The sequence below is a fragment of the Conger conger genome, chromosome 12 (genome assembly GCF_963514075.1).
Source record: "Conger conger chromosome 12, fConCon1.1, whole genome shotgun sequence".
NCBI lineage: Eukaryota > Metazoa > Chordata > Actinopteri > Anguilliformes > Congridae > Conger > Conger conger.
In genome coordinates this window covers 28,416,340-28,436,899 of record NC_083771.1, presented here as the reverse complement: position 1 = coordinate 28,436,899, position 20,560 = coordinate 28,416,340, and the positions used below count along the sequence as shown (strand labels likewise).

At 45.1% G+C, this 20,560-nt stretch overlaps 2 protein-coding genes across 2 annotated transcripts; both read right to left on the bottom strand.

The window, feature by feature from the left end:
- Positions 1–507: 507 nt before the first annotated feature.
- Positions 508–9,607, bottom strand: LOC133142026 (zinc finger and BTB domain-containing protein 34-like). The gene is made up of 2 exons (XM_061262948.1): positions 9,264–9,607; positions 508–3,545 (listed from the first exon to the last, which is right to left on the bottom strand). The coding sequence occupies exon 2, from the start codon at positions 3,504–3,506 to the stop codon at positions 2,142–2,144; it is 1,365 nt and encodes a 454-aa protein (XP_061118932.1). The 5' UTR covers positions 3,507–3,545; positions 9,264–9,607; the 3' UTR covers positions 508–2,141.
- A 1,321-nt stretch (positions 9,608–10,928) lies between these two features.
- LOC133141550 (zinc finger and BTB domain-containing protein 43-like) lies at positions 10,929–20,108 on the bottom strand. The gene is made up of 2 exons (XM_061262118.1): positions 20,030–20,108; positions 10,929–16,975 (listed from the first exon to the last, which is right to left on the bottom strand). Exon 2 carries the CDS (start codon positions 16,955–16,957, stop codon positions 15,647–15,649), a length of 1,311 nt encoding a protein of 436 aa, XP_061118102.1. The 5' UTR covers positions 16,958–16,975; positions 20,030–20,108; the 3' UTR covers positions 10,929–15,646.
- Between the last annotated feature and the right edge of the window lie 452 nt (positions 20,109–20,560).

The following is a 20,560-nucleotide window of genomic DNA, read 5'->3' as shown; positions in this document are numbered from 1 at the left end:
ACACCGAGGATTGATCATGACCTCCTGATGCATAGTTAAGAACAAAACCAAAGCCAAGAAAAACCCAATTGACCGTTAAAAGTACCAACAACTCTGTTGCTGAGCGCCTAAACACAGTGAACGATAATGCCAACATGAATGTGGCAAACAAAATGGAACAAAAAACAGCTCAAAAAGGCACAAGCATTTATCTTCTGTTACGGAAAAAATTACTATGGACCGTGGAGAAAGCTTATGGTAAAAGAAGCACCTTTGCTGGTTTAAAAATAAAGAAACTAAGCAGCCTTGACTGACCAAATAATATTGCATCTGCAGTTAATCTTTTTCCTTCCTCTTTTCGTTTCTGCAGATTTGGAAGCAGTCTCGTGACTGCACTACGCCGGGCAGAGCAGTAACACTCGGGGTGTTCTCCATGGCTGCAGATCTATCCACCCATATATCCAGAGCGGTGTTCTGAAGAACACTGCAGTGACTCATAACAGAACATAATGTACATGTACATGAGGCGGGGGGGGGGGGGGGGGGGAGCTGCAGCAGAGCTGACTGGGTGTCCTCTGAAAACCTCAGTGTGTGAATCTGCAGTCTAGGCATGTCACAGCACAGTACTAAGACAGCGCGAGCTCAAGACGGAACCAAATGAAGGTCTACTCGCTCCCCCCCCCAAAAAAAAAAAACCCAGAAAGCAGCACGCAGAGGATGAATACAGTCCAGATTACTGCAAAATCCACTCTCCAACAGAGCATTATAGAGGTATTCTGGAATCTTCTCACAGTTCTTAATCGTTTCTAGAAGCTTCCTGTCCTACTTCGATGATCCAGAACAAGTAAAGGAAGGAGAATGACTAAAATGGCGGTCCCTGTCCCCAACTGCACCCACAGTGGGACGTGGCAGTGAAATCGAGAGACGCGTACGGTGTGTGTCGAACCACGGGGGGAAACTAGCGAACTGAAAGAGCTACGGGCGGATAAGCAGCATGCTGCACTGCCTCAGGGACTAGACTGTGAAATATGCTTATCAATTTGCATATTTTACACCTTTTTATTTATATGCCCACGATAAATTTAACCTCTCCCTGAAAAATGCCGATGAGCAGCAAATCTGGGCCTTTTATTAATAACTTCTTTTTTTTTGTTAAAGAAAGAAAGCTTAACACTCCCATATGAAAATGACTTCTTGTAAAAAGCCCCACTGACAACCGCATTAAAAACACAGCGGGTTTAAATGATGGACTGAACAGACCGGCCGTCTAAGACCAGTGTGTGAGGCACACAGCACAGCACCCAACCCCACAACACCCTCCTTCAGCCCCGATGTGAACCAGTCCTCCGCTCACTGTAGCCCCAGCCCTGAAATCCTGCCCAAAACCCCCTGCCTGTGATTAATCAAACCTCAAACCTCTTCACAAATATTTTAAAATGGTTTTCTGAAAGCCCAACGGTGAAAACAATACTTCCCTGTAATGAAACTGAGTGTTAAGAAAGGTTGTGTGTGTATTTTCTGTCAAGTTTTTGTTATATGAGGTAGAACCGGTAGCGTGAACACTGTTGTTTTTTTTGTGGCATGAGGTATTACCTGAAGTGTGTTTTCTTCTCCTGAGCCACAGGTGTGTGTGTGTGTGCGCGCGTGTGTGTGTGTGAAGGAGCCTGTGTTAAGATGAGATATGACAAAAGATCTGAGATCCGCTTCCTTATTGCAACTTGCCTTGATCACTTTCTAAATACTAAAAAGTTATTTGTATATAAAATCTATACACGTTTTTGTTGGGTTTGAGAAGATAGCCCTGATTACTGGGCTCCTCCATTCCACATTTTATACCCTAAAAATGTCATTTGCACTTTCCCTTTTTTTTTTTTAACCCAATTTTTTTTCCTTTTGAAAAAAAAGCTTTTCCCCTCTCGTGACATCTGACCGTAGCAACATGACCGACAGCAGGTATGAAAGTCAAATAATAACAAATATATATATAAAGTAATAAAAAATCTAAATGACAAATATAAACAAATATGATTGTGTGCGTATACAAACAAACACATACAATCTTAAAGCTTCAAACATGAGAACAAAGGAAGGAATCCTAATATGAAGTAACCCCGTGAGAACACTGGGGCCGGGTGGGTGGGTGGTTGTAGATTTGGCGCCCCCTAGGGGCTGGTGCTGGGACTCTCCTGGCCGTTGGGCGGGGCGTCGGGGGAGTCGCAGGGAGCGGGGGTGAGGTGCTTCTTGCGCAGGTGCTGGTTGAGTGTGCCCTGGAAGGGGAAGCTCTTGCCGCAGAGGTGGCAGCTGAAGGGCTTGTTGTCCGTGTGCCCGCGGATGTGGTACTCCAGCTGGTCCTTGCGCGTGTAGCGCTTCCCGCAGAAGACGCAGGCGAAGGGCGTGATGCCCATGTGCAGACGCATGTGCCGGTCCAGGCTACCCTTCTGGTTGAAGGACTTGCCGCAGTAGACGCAGACCAGCCGGTCGCCGACGGGGGCGTAGGCTCCGCCCCACGGGGCCCTCAGGCTGCGCACGCGCACGTCGTTCTCCAAGCCCTCCTTCTGCCCCGCCCCTTCCCCCGCCCGGGCCCCCCCCGCCAGGACCGACGCCCGCTTGGCCCTGCCGCGGTTGCTGTGGTAACCACCCAGCAGGGAGCGGGAGGGGCTGGGCCGGGAGGGGCTGGGCCGGCCGTAGCGGGCGTGGCCGGCGGGGGGAGGCGGGTAGGGGTATGCGGGGGGCCGCAGGGCAGGGGACCCCACATTCACCGCCTGCAGCCGCTCGCCGTCCGCCGTCTCCGCGGGGAACCCGCTGCTGTCGACATCAGCATCCTCCCTCTCCAGCTTCACCCGCACGTCTGTCACCTGCCCGTCCCGGCCAATCAGCTCCACCTGATCCAGCTCCGCCTCCCCGTCGCTGCTGCCGAGATCGGACCGGAACTCCTCCCCCTGGCCCCTCCCCCCTGCCTCCGCGCGAACCAAGCGAATCGTCACGGGCGAGAAGTGAGCAGGGCTCGGGTGGCCTACAGCGTCGCCGCCCGACTCCTCCTCCTCCTCCTCCTCCTCGCCCTCCGGCTCCTCCTCCTCAGCCTTCCCCACGCCGTTGTGGCCCTCCGCGTACGCCGGCCCGCCACCGGGGGGCAGGCAGATTTTGGAGTGCAGGCCCTCCAGGATGCGGGTGCAGCGGTCGATGACGTCCTGCATCTGCAGGAAGCTGGAGGCGATGAGGAAGCTGGCCACGTCGCGCAGACGCAGCGACATGCGGCCGGTGTAGCAGAAGGCCAGCAGCCGCTCGAACACCTCGGGGCTCTTGATGACGGAGATGGAGAGGCCGCTCATGGTGCTGAGGGCCGAGTGGTCGCGGAAGTACGGCGAGCTGGCCGCCAGCACGGCCTTGTGCGCGCGGAAGGGCCGGCCCTGGATGTGCACCACGATGTCGCACAGCTTGCCCTGCAGACGCAGCTCGTTCAGCTGGCTCAGCACGCCGCTGCTGTACTCCGGCACGTCAAACTCCACCAGGCCCACCGCCTCGTCCATCCTGCAGCCCCACGCGGGAGTCCTCTCGTTCCTGCAGCCCTGCCCAACGGCACACACAACCACCACATTACCACCACATTACCACCACATTACCACCACATTACCACCACATTACCACCACATTACCACCACATTACCACCACATTACCATCACATTACCGCCACATTACCGCCACATTACCGCCACATTACCATCACAATCACCAGGGCGCTGCAATCGCACTCAGGCTGTTACAGGTGTGTAAAGATATATGAGGTTAGGATAGTTAGAGGTCTTGTATAACCAAAACCCACCGAGAACCAAAGCCAATTCGTTGATCAAAAGTTGATTAAGGATGTAACCTTCAACATAAATAGAAAAAGGTAGGGTGAAATTTCTGACATTGGTTTCCGGACAGGTTCCAGTGAGTCATATCTCAGTTAATGTTATTAGTATCATGTTTATCTTTGCATGAGAAAGTACTCCCATTTACAAATAGAATTACACTATAATATGTTTACTTTTAGAGATGTGGCCCCTCAAAATAGGTCAGTTTCAGATCTCCTGAACAAAAGCAGTTGCATGTTTTATGAGGCCAAATATGAATTCTACATACAGAATTGCACCTCGATACACATTCACTCACTGTATGGATCCCTAAAATCACATTGGAGTATGAAGCTGAAGTTCATTCTATACCTCATAATTGTCTACCAACAGAGAGAAAAATCCATGAGGTGTGGCGTGAAGCCTTCTGGAGTTGGCATGGAATGGCCCTGATCCTCTCCACATCCCTGCTAAGTCCTCTCCAGCAATCAACCTCTCGCTGACTGCCAAAGACTTTGTAGCACCCCCCTCTCAGGGGGTGGCCCTTGACAACCATATCAAAAAAAATAACAATCTCCCCACAAAGAGCTTGAGAACAGGCTGGACCCGGCTGTAGTCACCCTCACCGAGGAAGTGGCTAAGCTTTCCTCCATAACCAGGGTGGCGTGTCATACATCACAGCTCCACCGTTGCTCATCACTGGATCATGGCAGTGACACCCAAGCCTTGTCAAAAACCTGTTTAAAGAAGCCAGTCGTGGGAAAGCAACGGCAAATTCACCAGCCTCCAGGGCGGCATGTCCAAGCCTGGAGGGTGCGTGATCATCACACAACCCTCACCCAGCCCCATCAGCGCCCCAGGACATGACCGCAGCCCAAGCCAAGCGATGGTTCTGTCCCGCCTGGACTACTGCAATTCCCTCTTGGCTGGCCTCCCAGCGTCCGCCATCAGACCCCTCCAACTTATCCAGAATGCAGCAGCTCGTCTGGTCTTCAACCTTCCCAAATACTCACACGTCACCCCCCTGCTTACTTCCCTCCACTGGCTGCCTGTCATGGCTCGCATCAAATTCAAAACATTGGTGCTAGCCTTCCAAGCAGTTAAGGGGTCTTCCCCAGCTTACCTACAAAAAAAATCATCAGACCCTACACCCCTGCCAGACCTCTTCGTTCAGCCTCCACAGGCCGCTTGGCACCTCCCCCTCTCCGAACCTCCACCTCACGCTCACGACTACTGTCTGTTCCGGCTCCACGGTGGTGGAACGAACTCCCCGTTGAGGTCAGAACTGTACAATCTCTCCCCACCTTCAAGCACAAACTGAAGACGCACCTCTTCAAGCAGCACCTATCCCCATCCCTCCCTACCTCCCTGTGAACCTTCATTGTTGTCTTTGTGATTTACGTAGTATTTTGGTATTAAAAATAGGCCCTGTTCCTTATCTTTGTTGTACGGGTAGCAATTGAAATTGTACTTCCCTCTAGGGTCTTTCAGCACACTTACCCCTGGTTATGGGTATGCACTTTGTTGTACGTCGCTCTGGATAAGAGCGTCTGCCAAATGCCAATAATGTAATGCAATGTAATGACCGCAGCCACTGGGGCAGTAAGGCCAAAACCAACGCCAAACTCTCCACATGAATGTACATCAGGGTAACATCATCACTGTACAGTTCACTAACGATACAGAGCCAACAACACATTCATAAATCAAGCTGGACAGAAAAACAGAGGAAATAGGTTTCTCCTAACATTTTCCCCGTTTTACAGCTGGAAACAGACCAACTCATTATACCCACTGTGGTGGAGGATCTAGTGGCAACTAACAAATGTCTAATATGTTTTACCTCGAATTCCCATGAAACAAAAAAATTGCCTTGAGGAAAAGGTTTAGTCATAAGCTCAGACTTGTATAGTTTATTCAACAGTTAAGTTGGCTTGAATGTTCAGAATCTTAATAGCTTCATACATACACTCACTGAGCACTATTAGGAACACTATACTAATACTGGGTAGGGCCTCCCTTTGCTCTCAAAACAGCGTCACTTCTTCATGACATGGATTCCACAAGATGTTGAAAACATTCCTTTGAGATTCTGTTCTGCTGACATGATTGCATCACACAATTTCCGCAGATTTATTAGGTGCACATTCATGCTCAGCTGAATGTGCAGCTGAACTCCCGTTCGACCACATCCCAAAGGTGTTCTATTGGATTCAGATACGGTGACTGGGAAGGCCACTGAAGAACACTGAACTCATTGTCATGTTCATGAAACCATTTTGAGACTTTTGCTTTGTGACATGGTTCATTATCATGCTGGAAGTGGCCACTAGAAGATGGGTACATTGTGGCCATGAAGGGATGCACATGGTCAGCAACAACACTCAAATAGGTTGTGGCATTCAAGCGATAATCGATTGGTATCAACAGGCCCAAATTGTGCCAAGAAAACATTCCCCACACCATTACACCAGCCTGGATTGTTGACAGAAGGCACGTTTGGTTTGGTTTGGTCCATGGATTCATGCCGTTGGCTGCAAATTCTCCCCATTCTGATGGTTGATGTGAACATTAACTGAAGCTCCTCACTCGCATCTGCATGATTGTATGCATTGCACTGCTGCCACACGGTTAACTGATTAGATAATCGCATGAATAAGCAGGTGTACCTACCCTGTTCCGAATAAAGTGCTCAGTGAGTATATACATATATAATTGAAAATATATATTGATAGTTTTTAAAGATTTAAATAAGGTCAAAATAACACCGATACCCACAATGCATTAAGCATTTGAAGAAAGCACTCAGTTCTCTTGCATTTCAACCCCACTGAGCAGAGCCTGGCCCAAAGTCAGTTGCACTCTTCCACAGAATTTCTTAATCCAAAAACATGTAGGCTAAAGTAAGTTAAATTCTCAGTTCTTGATCCGCACCCCTCCCATCCCACAACATGCGCTCATGAATACCCTTTCAGTCCCAATGATCCCTACTCCCCAGCGAGACCACTCCGGTCTGCCAGCTCTGGTCGCCTTATGGTTCCCTCTCTACGAGCACCTGGCGGTCGAACTGCACGTTCACGCCTGTTTTCCGTTCTGGTTCCTCAGTGGACAGTTCCTCAGGACAGCAGAATCCCTCCCCCTGTTTCGACGCAGACTAAAAACACACCTTTTCAAACTTTAGTCCTCCCTCCTGATTTCCCCCGCCCCCCTTTCTGATATCCCTATCCCTCTTGTCTAACCCCCCAAAAGAAAAAGAAATAAATTGCACTTATAATAACTATATGTTTAGAACAACACATCATGTGTATTTTACTAGTTATGGATGTGCTGCTTGAACCTATGCACTTGTAAGTCGCTTTGGATTAAAAGCGTCTGCCAAATGACAAAAATGTAAATGTAAATGTAAGAGTGCCATATAGCACTCTCAACCTTATACCTTTTCAACCAATCAAAATGACTGCTGTACTATTGCGTTGAGCCCCTATTAAAACCATAATAAATTCTGATGTTTCTCAACCAAAGCCAAAAGCCCTTAGGATTGGGTGGAGCCACCTCATATTGGGCGTGGGACTGAAGGGATTACCAAATCTCCAAAACTCACCTGCCTCATCTTCACATGTGAAGCATTGCATTATAGGATTTCCCTTCTTGCAGTAAGCATTGTATACCCTTGGTAGGAGGGAGGAAAAACGAGGATAAAGGGAATATAATTGCTCCCTCCCTTTTTATATTTCGGTACAAACATGTTTCCGTTTCACTATGGATTGTAGTATTCAGGGAAATGGTTAAGGTTTGGGCAGTCCCCAGTAGGATTCAGGTTACTAGAGCAAAGGCTCCTTCTTACCGGAATTATCCCGGTGGAGCAAAGCAATTAGCTAAGTTCACAGATTTTAGATAACTTTTAAAGGCAGCCCACTTTACAACTTGGTGTTGTGTTTTGCAGGATCCCGACAATGTAAAGGCTATGGGGCTATATTGACATTTGGAGCATATAACACAAAGACTCAAGTGGCGTACTATAAATAAGACTAGAGAAGAGACCCACACTAGGACAAAGGGTGCGTGAGGTGACAGCCGTGAATGCACTGTGAGCGAATTTAGACCACAGCCTATATACTTCCAGTCTGGCCTCGGGCACGCTGGATGATAAAAGCGTAGCGCTTACTAACGTGAGTTAGCTTAGCTAGCTAATAAGCAGAACAGAGTGCTTGCTATATATTTTTAGACTCAGACAACCGAACTTGGAACAAACACTGCTTGAAACAAACCCAAGCTATCCAGGCGCGTTTTGGAATGGACATCCACGTGTAATAGCGATGCATCATCTACCGTTAGCTAAATTTCTACGGATTTCTAGGGGGAGGGGGGTGTCAAGCCATTCAAATTCGAACTAGTTTCATATATTGCTAGCTGGCTAACATCAGCCATTCAACTAATGTTAGCCAATTTAGCTAAATAAAATAACTAGCTAACGTTACTATTTAACGGCTATAGGTTACGAGCTATGAAATTAGGAAACGTTAGATGCTACCAAGCTAAATTAGTTGCTACAATTACACACTGCGCGATCATTGATAACGTTACACTTGCTAGCTACGTTAGTCGTTTGGAAGACTTCCGTAGTCTAACATTAAATAGAAGTTAGGCTAGCTCGTCAACTAGCTAGCTGGTTATGGTGCACATACTACCGCTAGCATTAGTCTATTTGCTTTACATTGTCAATAAGAAGACCATCTACCAATAAATAAACAGCAAAAGAACAGTTCAGTTATCGTTATAGTTAGCTAGCTAATTGTAAGTTACTCATTTGTCATCTAACATTTGTTAGCGCTAGCGATTCAAAAATACTCGATAGCATTAGCCAGAAACTTTCTGACACCTAACGTAACATGTAAAAATCTACAATATGTTAAAATTTGAAAATGCCAAGACAACAGTAAAGTTAACATATTTTGTTCCCAAATTATACCAAGTTAGCCCTGCTCGCTACATTAATAGCTAACTAGCTAGTTATCTAACATTACACCAAACGTATACGTTAGTTAAGGTCAAATGTATTCATTCTTAGCTAGCTAACGTTACCGTAACTACGTTAGCCACTTTCATATATTCAGCTACCTATTAGTTTGTTTCTTGCTTGCATAGGAAACGTTTTAAACGATTTCATACTAACGTTATGTTATCTAGCTAACATATGCTCGCTAAAACGTTACGGACAGCATTTTGATATTTTAGGGTCATGAAAATGACCACGACTTGGCTATTCAGTTAGCCGTAGCTTGCCATCTTCCTCAATTCGCATCGCTAAGTGTTAGCTAGCTAGGTAACTAGCTAACTTGCTTGGACATCAAAAACCAACAACAGTTGCAGTACATCGCTGCATATCAGGCTCGGGAAATGCAGTATAAAAAAGTAAAAACAATGAACTATTGTTTTAAAGTAAATCTCACCTTTTTCCTGGTTAAATGTCACCCATTCCCCGAGAGCTCCGCTCCAGACTTCCGACAACTGTGGACGGAACTAGCAACGACGCTTCACCGGGCTGTGCGGCTCTGTTGCAATTTTTACTCGTTGTCCCATTGAACTGAATGCGTTGTCCACATCACTTCTCCACCGGAAGTGAATGTGTCAACTCCTGTGAGTGGCAGTCTCCCTGTCAAAACTCTGAAGTTGCCATATTTTGGAATCACACCTAACAAAGGAAGTTTTTGTTAAGCGTAACAAAAATCAGCTGACCAATAACTGGGGACACCAGTTTATCTAGGACGGCTTCCCTCGCCTGCGATTCAGTCATCCCTCAGCAAGAGGTCGATAGAACTTTCCTGTAAGTCAATCACCAGCCCCTCCCGAGTGGTCTATGTAATCAATTGCCACTAATTAAGCACAGGGAATGATTGACAGCACTTGCTACTTTCAATGCAAATATCGTCATGCTGCCGACATTTTTAGTGTTGGATGGTAGCATTATTTTTTAGCAGTGGGAAATAGGCGAAAATGAAAATGCATTACCTGCACCAAAATTGTTGAATACGACTGATTATGACAAGGAAGTAGTTTGCAGTAGTAGGCTTTTACGAAATTAAGGCAGGTTAACAGAAATTTTAAACTTTTTCAAGAGGAAGATACATATAAGATTTGCTTGGCACAAGTACCAATTTTGGCTTCTGCGCAATATGTGGGATTTTTTTTTTGTCTCAGTGTCACTGCAGTGTCTTCTTCATGTGCCGATAATTTGTAATTGACTAATTAGATGAACAGTATAGTACCGGTCAAATCCTGGAATCTATGAAGTTCATGCAGCACAACATTCTGCTTTGACAATGTGTAACGGGTGAGAAATTGCCTGAGTCTGAGGTCTAACCACTCTACAAATGCTTGAAAATCCTTTTGACTGCTCTTATTAATTTCACAGCTTTTGGCAAACTGCTTGCCCAAATGCCATTCGCAAGTGTTGCAATATGAGTATTGCATGTTCAATTAATCGCATTTCACATCAAGCCTTTGATGTTTTCCGTGTATGCTTTAAACTCGCATTAACAGAGACGGTTGAGTTTGTTGAAATCAGTTCCAAAGTTCAATAGGCATTGTTCGATGCAGTGACAGTTGCAGGACCGAGCCTTTGCGGTTTCTCTGTCTCAATCCTAGTAGTTATGCTGCCATCGTAAACCCCAGGTGGGGGGTTATACTTTGCCCACTGTCCTCACACTCTGAGCCTGCCACGGGAGGATATGCTCCCCTGACTGGGCCTGGTTCATTCCCAGGTTTCTTTCTACAAGTCTTCCAGGCTGTTTTTCCTTGCCACTGTTGCCAATGGCTTGCTTTGTGAGCCAAGGTAGTTTGAAACATATTGTGACAAATACTGTGCAAGATGTGCAATATAAATACAATTTGATTGACAAATTAATTTATCGGCCGAACTGCACAGGGACGTATGTGGTTTGATAGAGTAGCGTTCATGTGTGTGAAAACTACTCCATCAATGAGAAAGGTGCTTTACCACCCAAAAAATAAAAATAAAATCTAGCTTGTGAAATACCTTATAATGTATTACGGATAATATCTATTAGCAGCTCCAAGGCAAGCGTGCCCATGGAAGAAATAACATAACCAAATGATGGTGAAACAAGGACACATTTATTGCTGAAACTCACATTTGCACAAAACGTAACAATGTTCTTCTATAAGAAGAAAGTTCTAGAACGGCCACAGTGTGAGGAGTACCCGGGAAAAAACATGATAAGCCAAACCAAACCTTTTTCTTTTTTATTGACTCTGTTTTAACAAAGGACAGACGAAGATCATTTTGAGGTAGTTTTAATGTCATTATTGACCTTACAGGATAGCACTGCAAACCTGCTGCTCCACACTCCTCAATGTATTGTTTTATGTGTTATTTAAAAAAAATGTTCATACACAATCAGCTTTGTGTGGGTTACCTTGTATTTTCCACGACACACTTCATTTATATAGTCAACAATTTCTGTCACACTGACAGATTCAGGAGGTTTTTTTTGTTTGTTTTGTTTTTTTAAAGTACATCTAAAAAAAAAAAATCCCCAACTGGAACTCCTTTCAACTGTCTGCTCTTGATTTTAAACCACACATTAAGTGTTCAAGATTCACTGTGAGACTTACAAGTATCTAATTGAAAATGTAAGAAATTTGTGGGCAAAAGTACAAGTGACGGATGACAAAGAATGGAACATACATAAAAAGAAAAAGAAATCCATGCAACCAACATCATTGCCTTCATGATAATTAAACCCTCTCTCGCTATATCTTACAACAGACAATATTTGCAGTGCTTTTAACAATTTAAGTGCACAGAATGAGATTTTTTTTTATGCCAAGAGTTTTCTTAAAATCAAAACCATGAGGTCCCACTATTCACCTTTACACGATTGTCCGTTTTTTACGTACCTACAGAAAAACTGAACAGTTTCATTAAAAAGTCAGTGAAGAATAGGTGAATAAAAAGTGAGACTTTTAAAATGAATTAATGCACTTTCCTCAACTGCTGATTATGAAATAAAAAAATAAACCAATTCCAACTTCATCACTTGTGGCCAAATATCAATTTAGCTCTGGGAATATTTTAGTTTTTATTGAACCTTTATTTTACCAGGAAAATCAATGCTCCACCACTTGGCATATCCAAGCTTGTTAAGAAAAACAATCATATTGTATCCTTATGATTGCTTTTCATACAGTTAAAATAATTAAATTATTGAAGAGTGTGATAGAGCCATACGGAGACAGTGAGCACAGAAAAGAGAGCTATTGAGTAAAAAAAACACATTTTGTCAGTGCTTTGGGAAGAAAGAAATATGATTTTGATAGCTTGTACATTTTGATCTTGGGACCCAAAAAAGACTCAAATTTCTAAATATTAAAATCGATAATAGATGGAGACCATAAATGTCTGGAATAGACCTTGGACCGGTTACCCATGACTGAGCTGGAAACTATGTAAAAGATATTCGTGGCAGAAGCAGGCTATCAGATACGCTACATGTTTAAACATGCATGCGCAGAAGCTTTCCTGTGTTGAAGGCATGATCATTCATGTAAGTTTAGCACTGTAAGGTTGGCTTTGGGTTGATAACCTGAGAATTGTTTTTAAGATACCATCCTTCTGGATTAACTATGGCAGGCGTAAATTTGTTTTAGAGGTGAACCTATAGATTGAATCAAGTTTCATCAGTGCTTTAGTCTTTACAGACCGTGGCTCCTTTTAAACATCAGCAGAAAGAGCTTCCCTAAAATGTACGAAAGAGTGACATCAATCGTATAAAACAGTCGTCAGCGAAGATGAAATGTAAACATGTTTCAGTGTATATAGGCTATATACTGTATCTGTATAAAAAGAAATGTATTTGTTTCCCAAAACTCTTATTTACAGAATGTCCCTTTCAGCTTGTTTTGTGGCAACTACCAAAAAATATAAGTATTAAGGACGTGTCCTATATGACTACATATTCATCTATACATTTCTCTAGATACTGCAAATATCTAGTCACCTCATTCAAAGACAAACAATGAGGTTTAATACCTGTAACCGATTATTGATATAGAAAACCTCAGCCATGAGATCTTACACCATTAAGCACTGCCAAAAGCAAATATTTAAATCGCCTCCTGACATAAAAATGAACCACTGGTCACATACCCATATAAAGTATGCTTGATTTATCCTGAAATAGTGATTTAACAACAAGAAATCTCCATTATAAACACTATTACGATAAGCTAAAATATATATCTTTCATATTACTTAAGTTAAATACACGGTTCCCACAGTCCTTGAAAATACGTTCAGCCCGGAAGTCATGGAAAAGTCAACAGAAAGTGCTCAAATATTACACTGTCCTTGAACACAGAAATCAGGCAAATGATTAAAAAAAAACTCCTTTAAAACATGCAACGTAAATCAATCGTTTTTGCTAGCTCACTAGCTTGACGTCACTTAATATCTATTATCTAGTTCTGAAATGTTACTGGAGGCTCAACATTAATTCCACAAGCAAAAGTTATCGGTCACTGGTCGGACAAGTGTGCCTTGGCAGTAATGTGATGTGCTTAACAATTTATGCCCAACTTGAGAACGTAGCCCTCTAGCTCAAAGCAGCCATAACTATTGGCCCGCAATAAATCCCTCCAAGTAATTTGTCCTTAAAAACATATATCCTTAAAATTTCTATGAAATGGAAAGTCATAGAAACGATCAATTTGTCTTCAGTATAAACCCTGTAAATATGCATTACATGCATTTGAGGATATCCACAGGTGTACACAAGAGTCCTTCTGAGGCGGGTGAATGGCACTCCCAGGTATCAAGCTAATTCTAGTGACAATCAGGGATAATAACATGGAATAGGAATAAAATGGTTGTGATGTCACCTTAAAAGTGTGGGTCTTATTCTTTAATGCGTGATGTCACCTTACTCATGGTAGAACAGGAGAACAACGTCATCAATGATTAGTAGATACTTTCTGGCTATGCTTCACAGATCTCTGAGGGAATTGTCAGGAAATACCAACCAATCACCACTGGGGTTGTTGTACTGGTTGATATCAATGTATTCCATGCTTGATAGAGCTCCTCTGTTAAAATAATTTGTTATTTAGCCAACGCTTTTATCCAAACAATTTTTTTGGATCCAGACAATCCCCCCAGGAGCAATATAGGGTTGAGGGCCTTGCTCAAGGGCCCAATGGCTGTGCGGATCTTATTGTGGCTACACCGGGGCTTGAACCACCAACCTTGTGGGTCCCAGTCATGTACCTTAGCCACTACACTACAGTCATGTACCTTAACCGCTAGGCAACAGAGTGCTGTTTTTTGTGGTGTAAGGTGGCATCACAGCTTATTAGCTTATTATCCCTGTTGAAAAGCAAAAAATGTTGAAATCTCCCGATACCAAGAACGTAATTTCCACGGACTACCAAATACAATATTATGCATCCTTTGAATTTTGTTGTTTTTTTATCCACACTTGACCATATCATTTCAGCACTTAAGTGACCAGCCTTACTTCCTCAACTAGCCTATACATTTTTCAATTTATTATTGAAACATTTCATTAGAACATCCCTAAACCCAAAATAATTTAAAGAAAATAATTCATTATAGAAGGAAAGATGTGTGTATTACTCTTGTGTCTGCTGTGGAAGTCACATTCAAACATAAAAAGGTAGTAGGAAAAAAAATCCTGCTGTTCAAAAGAGCTGACCTTAACACTTGGCAATTTTGTGAACTTTAAGCGTGGGCTTAGTTTAGAATGACAAGGTCTTAATCAGAAAAAAAAAAGAGAAGTATGCCACCAGGAAATACACAAAAGGAAGAAAGGCCAGACACGGATTTCAGAGGGGTGCCATATTGCAGTTTTGTTGCTTTGTTTCTGCAGTGACTGAGGCTTCATGAAACCAAAATTGGGCAGAAGAACCTGCTGCTTTCAACCAATCATTGTGTGTTGCCATGGTGGGGGGGGGGGGTGGTTGATTGGTCAAATGTTCACTGCAGCTTTGCCCAATATAGTGTTCAGGAAAACCTCTTTACCCCAGCACCACCATTCTTGCACAGCTAACTTTGAGGTCCTTGTGTCGAGGTTAAAAAGTTAATGCAGAGGAGGTCAGTGCGTTGGTCAGTTTTGTGATCGGGGAATCTAAGAGGATCAGCCTAGATCAGCAGATCACGCTGTTGAGCTGTTCCCCGGGGTCCTGGATGCACAGATTGTATTATTAGGCTGTTCCCCACATTTCATAGATCAGCAAACCTAGTTAAACTGTTCCTTGTAGATCCCAGGGTCAGCAGATCTGTCTTCACACTGTTGGTCCAGAATCAGCTAATTCCATTATTAGGCTATTCCCCAGATGCCCTGTCCAGCAGATCAGGTTGCAGAGCTGCTCCCCACAGTCCTGGATGAGCAAATCTCACTGTTACGCTGTTCCACAAGTTTCCTGGATTAGCAGATCAGGTGGTTAGGCTGTTCCACAGGTTTCCTGGATCAGCAGATCAGGTGCTTAGGCTGTTCCGTAAGTTCCTGGAGCAGCAGATGTGGTTGGGTTGAGCTGTTCAGCAGATTACCTGGTTAAACTGTACCATGTAGATACAAGAATCAGCAGATCTGGTGGTTAGGCTGTTCCATAGGTTTCCTGGATCTGCAGATCTGGTTAAACTGTCCCATGTAAATACATGGATCGGCAGATCTGGTGGTTAAGATCAGTGATCTGCTGATCCCGGGTTCCAAGATCAGCAGATCTGGTTAAACTGTCCCATGTAAGCACATGGATCAGCGGATCTGGTGGTTAAATTGTCCCACGGGTTCCAGGATCAGCAGATCTGGTTGGGCTGCTCACTGGCGGCACGCCGGGCCTGCTGCGCCCGGGTGCAGGAGGACACGTGGCGGTTGAAGCTGTCCCTCCACATGAACCTCTTGCCGCAGACGCTGCACTCGTAAGGCTTGATGCCCGTGTGGATCTTGACGTGGCCGACCAGGTGGTGCTTCATCTTGAAGCGCTTGCCGCAGACGGCGCAGCCGTAGGGCCGCAGCCCCAGGTGCATGCTCATGTGCCGGTCCCGCTGGCTCTTGTGGGTGAAGCTCTTGCCACACTGGCACGGGTACAGCTTGTACACCGAGCCCAGGCCCTGGTGCGAGGCCTCCCCGTGGAGGCCAGAGGCGGGATCCACCCCGTCGTCCACCCCGCTTCCCCCTCCTCCACCGACATCCCCGTCCGCGTCGTCTTCAAGGGCGTCGACGTCGAGGGGACCCCCGGCCTGGTCGGCGGAGAACTCCTCCATGGAGGCCCCGTAGAAGTCTAGAGGCTCCTCCTGCCTGCCGCCAAGTTTTTCCTCCAGGTCCGCTCCAAAGGCAGGGGAGGCCTGGTTGAGGTCTCCCGCGTCCGGATCATCTACCCCGTCAGGGTCCCCCGCCCCTGAAAAGCCCTGGCAGCCGTCTTGCTCCAGCCGCTCCGCCTTCACCTGGATCCACCTGCGGTGGGACATGATGCTGGGCTGGATGTAAGCCGGCCGGGAGGCGTACTGGAACCCCGGCCCGCCGACAACCCCGGCCCCTTCGCCATCCTCCCCGCCCCCCTGCTCCGGCGAGGTGGCGGGCGAGCCGTTCTCCGTGGGCTGGTCCGCGTCCCCGCCGACGTCTTTGGGGTCGAGGAGGAACTCCCCGTGCGGCTCGGCCTCCAGGCCCTCGCTGGCGCTGTCGTCCTCGCGGTCGCCGGGAGACAGGCGGTCACTTCCGGAACAGGACCGCTGGCCGCCCAGCAGCTCGGTGCACTTGTCCACCACGTGCCACATCTGTAGGAAGCTGGCGGCCGTCAGGTACCCCACCACCTCCCCCGCGGGCAGCTGCAGGCTCCCCGTGTAGCAGGACTGCAGCAGGCCCTCGAACACGCAGTGGTGCATGACGTCTGGCAGCACCACGCGCATGCTGTTCTTCAGCAGCACCTGGTCGCAGAAGTAGGGCGAGCTGGCGGCCAGCACGGCCCGGTGCGCCCGGTAGTGCCGGCCCTGGATCACCACGGTGATGTCGCACAGCTGGCCCAACTGCCGCTGCTGGTTCAGCTTCTGCAGGATGGAACACGAGAAGTCTGGGAAATCCACGCGGAATGAATTTGTCTCAGACTCCATGGCGACGGTGTTCTAGACCTTTGGTGGCAGAGAGGAAAAATAACACATTAATAACAAGCACAACAATAGACCCTTTTAGTGTTTGTAAACAACTAGGATGTCATTCGCCAGCGGACTCTAACTGGAGGCAGAAAAGCTAACACACTTCTGTGAAGTACAGGCAGCAACTGGAGCTGCACACTCCCTGCATCAATAGACACTGCTTGTTAATTATAGGGTACCTGTACCCAAAACGGGCATATGCCTAGATCTGTTCAATATATCATCACATGATTTTGCTTAAATACTCCTCTGTGTTTAAATTGGATTTAGCGGTTTCTTGTTTGAGCTGTCAACGACTTGATGTCACAGTGCTCACGCTGTTTTGCATCTCCTGTCAAGCGATGCTTGACGTGGTGAAAGAACTTTAAGTATAAATATGTTGTTATGCATGACTTATTTATCTTACAAGAATGGGAAATGTTATTTTTATAATATATTGAACAGATCTAGGCATATGTTCATTTGAGGTAAAGGTACCCTTTAACTATCCTAACCATTAGTAAGCTGGAAATTGGTAGATATTGAGGAACATGGTTAAACTAAAATGTATGTGTCTGATAGGCCACTGTGGTAAATTCCTATTCATTACATTACATTACATTACATTAATGGCATTTGTCCAGAGCGACGTACAGTTGATTAAGACTACGCAGGAGACAATCCCCCCTAGAGCAATGCAGTGTTAAAGGCCTTGCTCAAGGGCCCAACAACTGTGGCTACAATAAGGGGATCGAACCACCGACCTTGCATGTCCCAGTCATGTACCTTAACCACTGCACTACAGGCCGCCATACATTACATTACATTACATTAATGGCATTTGGCAGACACTCTTATCCAGAGTGATGTACAACAAAGTGCAAAGTAGGCTACATACCCATAACCAGGGAATATGAACCCATATTAATTTGTAGTGGCGCAGTGTTTTTTAGTTATGATCAAAATAGCCTCATACAAGACCAACACTTGTATGGATGGATGGATGGATGGATGTAATTTCTACACGGATCATCTGATATGGATGTAAATTCCCTCAAATGAAAGGTTAGTCTGCATTTTAACCTTGTGCTTCATTTTGTTTGAAATCCAATGTGCTGGAGGACAGAGCCAAAAAAGTAGAAATTGTACCACTGTCAAAATAATTGCACTGTACTTGTACTCATTCATATTAAGAGTTATCGACTCATTAGAAAGCAGTCACTTATCTAAATGACGATTAATGTCAATAATTATTTGAGTGCACCCCCAAAGGCACTCAGTGTACAGCCAAAACATTGTCGCTTCTCCATTCCCTGATCGATTTTAATAGCCAATAAGTCACTGCGTTCCACACCCATTCCGAGCGTGGACCTTGTGGAGCGGCCCTTCTTCTTTGTGTAGAGAACTACTCATTCGGTCCCAAGCAGCTGATTAGTTTACGGGAGCGCGTCAGCTCTGGGGGTTCAACAACATAACACTTTAACAGGGCAGCTCTTAAGGCCCAGTGTACACCAAGCCAATGGCTTCCAATTCCAGGGGCTTTCCATTTTATGGGATAAATAAACATGATTCAGGGCTGGAGTAGTATACTCATGCACACTGTTCCGACAGGATGTCTCACTGAGTGTGTGCTATAAGAACAAATTCAACACGGAGGGACCGAACGCCCAGCTGTCGTTTGTTCTGCTTTTATTTACTTCCGAGTGTAAAGTTTACCCCTACCCCCAAAACACACATCATTGATAGCCCTGGGGAGTGGTTCCCAAACGTGCAACTCCCAGAACTCACTGTGAACCCCGTCAATTAAAAAAAAGATCTTATCCTAAAGGCGTCAAAGTATTTGCATATACACTTAACTATGGCTCTGCACATAGCCACTTTTATTTAACTGGTAGTATTAAACCAAGAAAGTGTAATAACCTGTAAAATATTGCTTCCACACAGTTATCGTTACCTCAATTTATCTCAATTGTTCACAAAACCCACAATTCGGGAACCACTGTCTTTAACGAGTAGAATCTCGAGAAGGTTGTCCTACAATCTCAATTATATCACATTATATTGCCGGGTTAGGTCTGCATTCATTTTGCATTCGTCCTCACCAGGAAAAGTGCATAACTTTACAAGAAGGCTTTAGTTACATGAACTCCAATATACAGAAATTGTCTATTGTGTAGGCCAAATCGAAACAAAGCATCATTGTATAAAAACAATGTTATAATAAACACTGTCACGCACGAGTGCTACAGTGAAGATGGCTGACGAGTGTTTTCTTCTGACAAAGGCGTGATTAAGTCATTCTCTCTCTCACACACACACACACACACACAAAACACATACATAGCTAATATTCTTCCGATTTACAAATACTGTTACATGTTTTTGGTTAAACATAACCCAATTGCCTTAGCATACTCGGCTAACCTCATTAGCTCCTCCCTTTCTACAGCGCGGCTAGCTTGCTAACTGGTATCCTTAGCAAGCGTCAACTAGAAATAAGCAAAATTATAATTAGCTATTAAAGTAGCTAGATCGTTAGCATACACTCTTGTCAATGTATGCGAGAAGACATGGTAAAGGGGCTCAGGTTTCATTTTACATTTAACTTGAGAGTAAATGTCCCCTGTCATTTTTTGGCTTTTTCGCTTGTAACGAGCTGTCGGTAGAGCTAGCTATTGTTGAGAGCAGCCATAACAGATAATGGAACACTGCTCGCTTGCTTGAAAAATGTGTAAAAGCACAATACCTACTTGACGTTAGTGGCTTTCTAATAATAACAACGAACATTTAGATGCAGATATTTGGGCAAATGCGAAACAATTAATGCATAGCTTGTTAAACTCATTCAAAACAATTCATCTGACGATAATTCTTCACACGCTAACCATTTAGCTAGCTATATTTACACAGCTCGCTGGTCAGCTAGCTTGTTAGCATGCTAGCTTTGACGGGCGGCGTTTCGGCTAGTTATGTGGCGCTGTGAATAACGTGAAAACAACCAACGGTGTCTGAATGTGTTTGGGATCCGGTGAACAGACCGTTTCGTCTCACCTGCACGATCATTTTCATAATTTGTCGTGGAATCCACGGCCAGCTGGCTGATTGTCTTCCGAGTTCCACCGGATTTCGCTCTGAAAGCGTGACGTCACTACGCAGATGTGGGCTTGCCCGCTTGCCCTCCCTTCTGAGGCACAGTTTGACCGATGCGCATATTACGCGGATGGGCTGGGGATGTCAGCGAACGGAACACATCACTCGGCTTGTTGATGTACTGATTACTGCATCTGCGCAGTGTCTGCGCAGTGCCGACCTAAAAGCAAATCCAGTCCCCGCATGTCACACGGCGTACACTGTAAACAAACCCTCCCTTCCTAACATGGTTGTCAAGTCGTGGTACACCCTCAGCATTATATAGGGTACCACCATGGATGATCTACACAAGGTTGCCAGCGATGTCTTCAGTTCCGTCAGATTTTTTTTTCGACTGATAAAGGAAGTAAGCTAACAGATAAAATAGTAAAAAGACAGTAACAGACACGGAAAAACTAAATGACTGACCACTGAATTTGTATAAAAAGTTAT

What these genes read in the sequence shown, in the direction of transcription:
- LOC133141550 (XM_061262118.1), bottom strand. Translation starts at nt 16,957, where the DNA reads ATGGAGTCTGAGACAAATTCATTCCGCGTGGATTTCCCAGACTTCTCG.
- LOC133142026 (XM_061262948.1), bottom strand. Translation starts at nt 3,506, where the DNA reads ATGGACGAGGCGGTGGGCCTGGTGGAGTTTGACGTGCCGGAGTACAGC.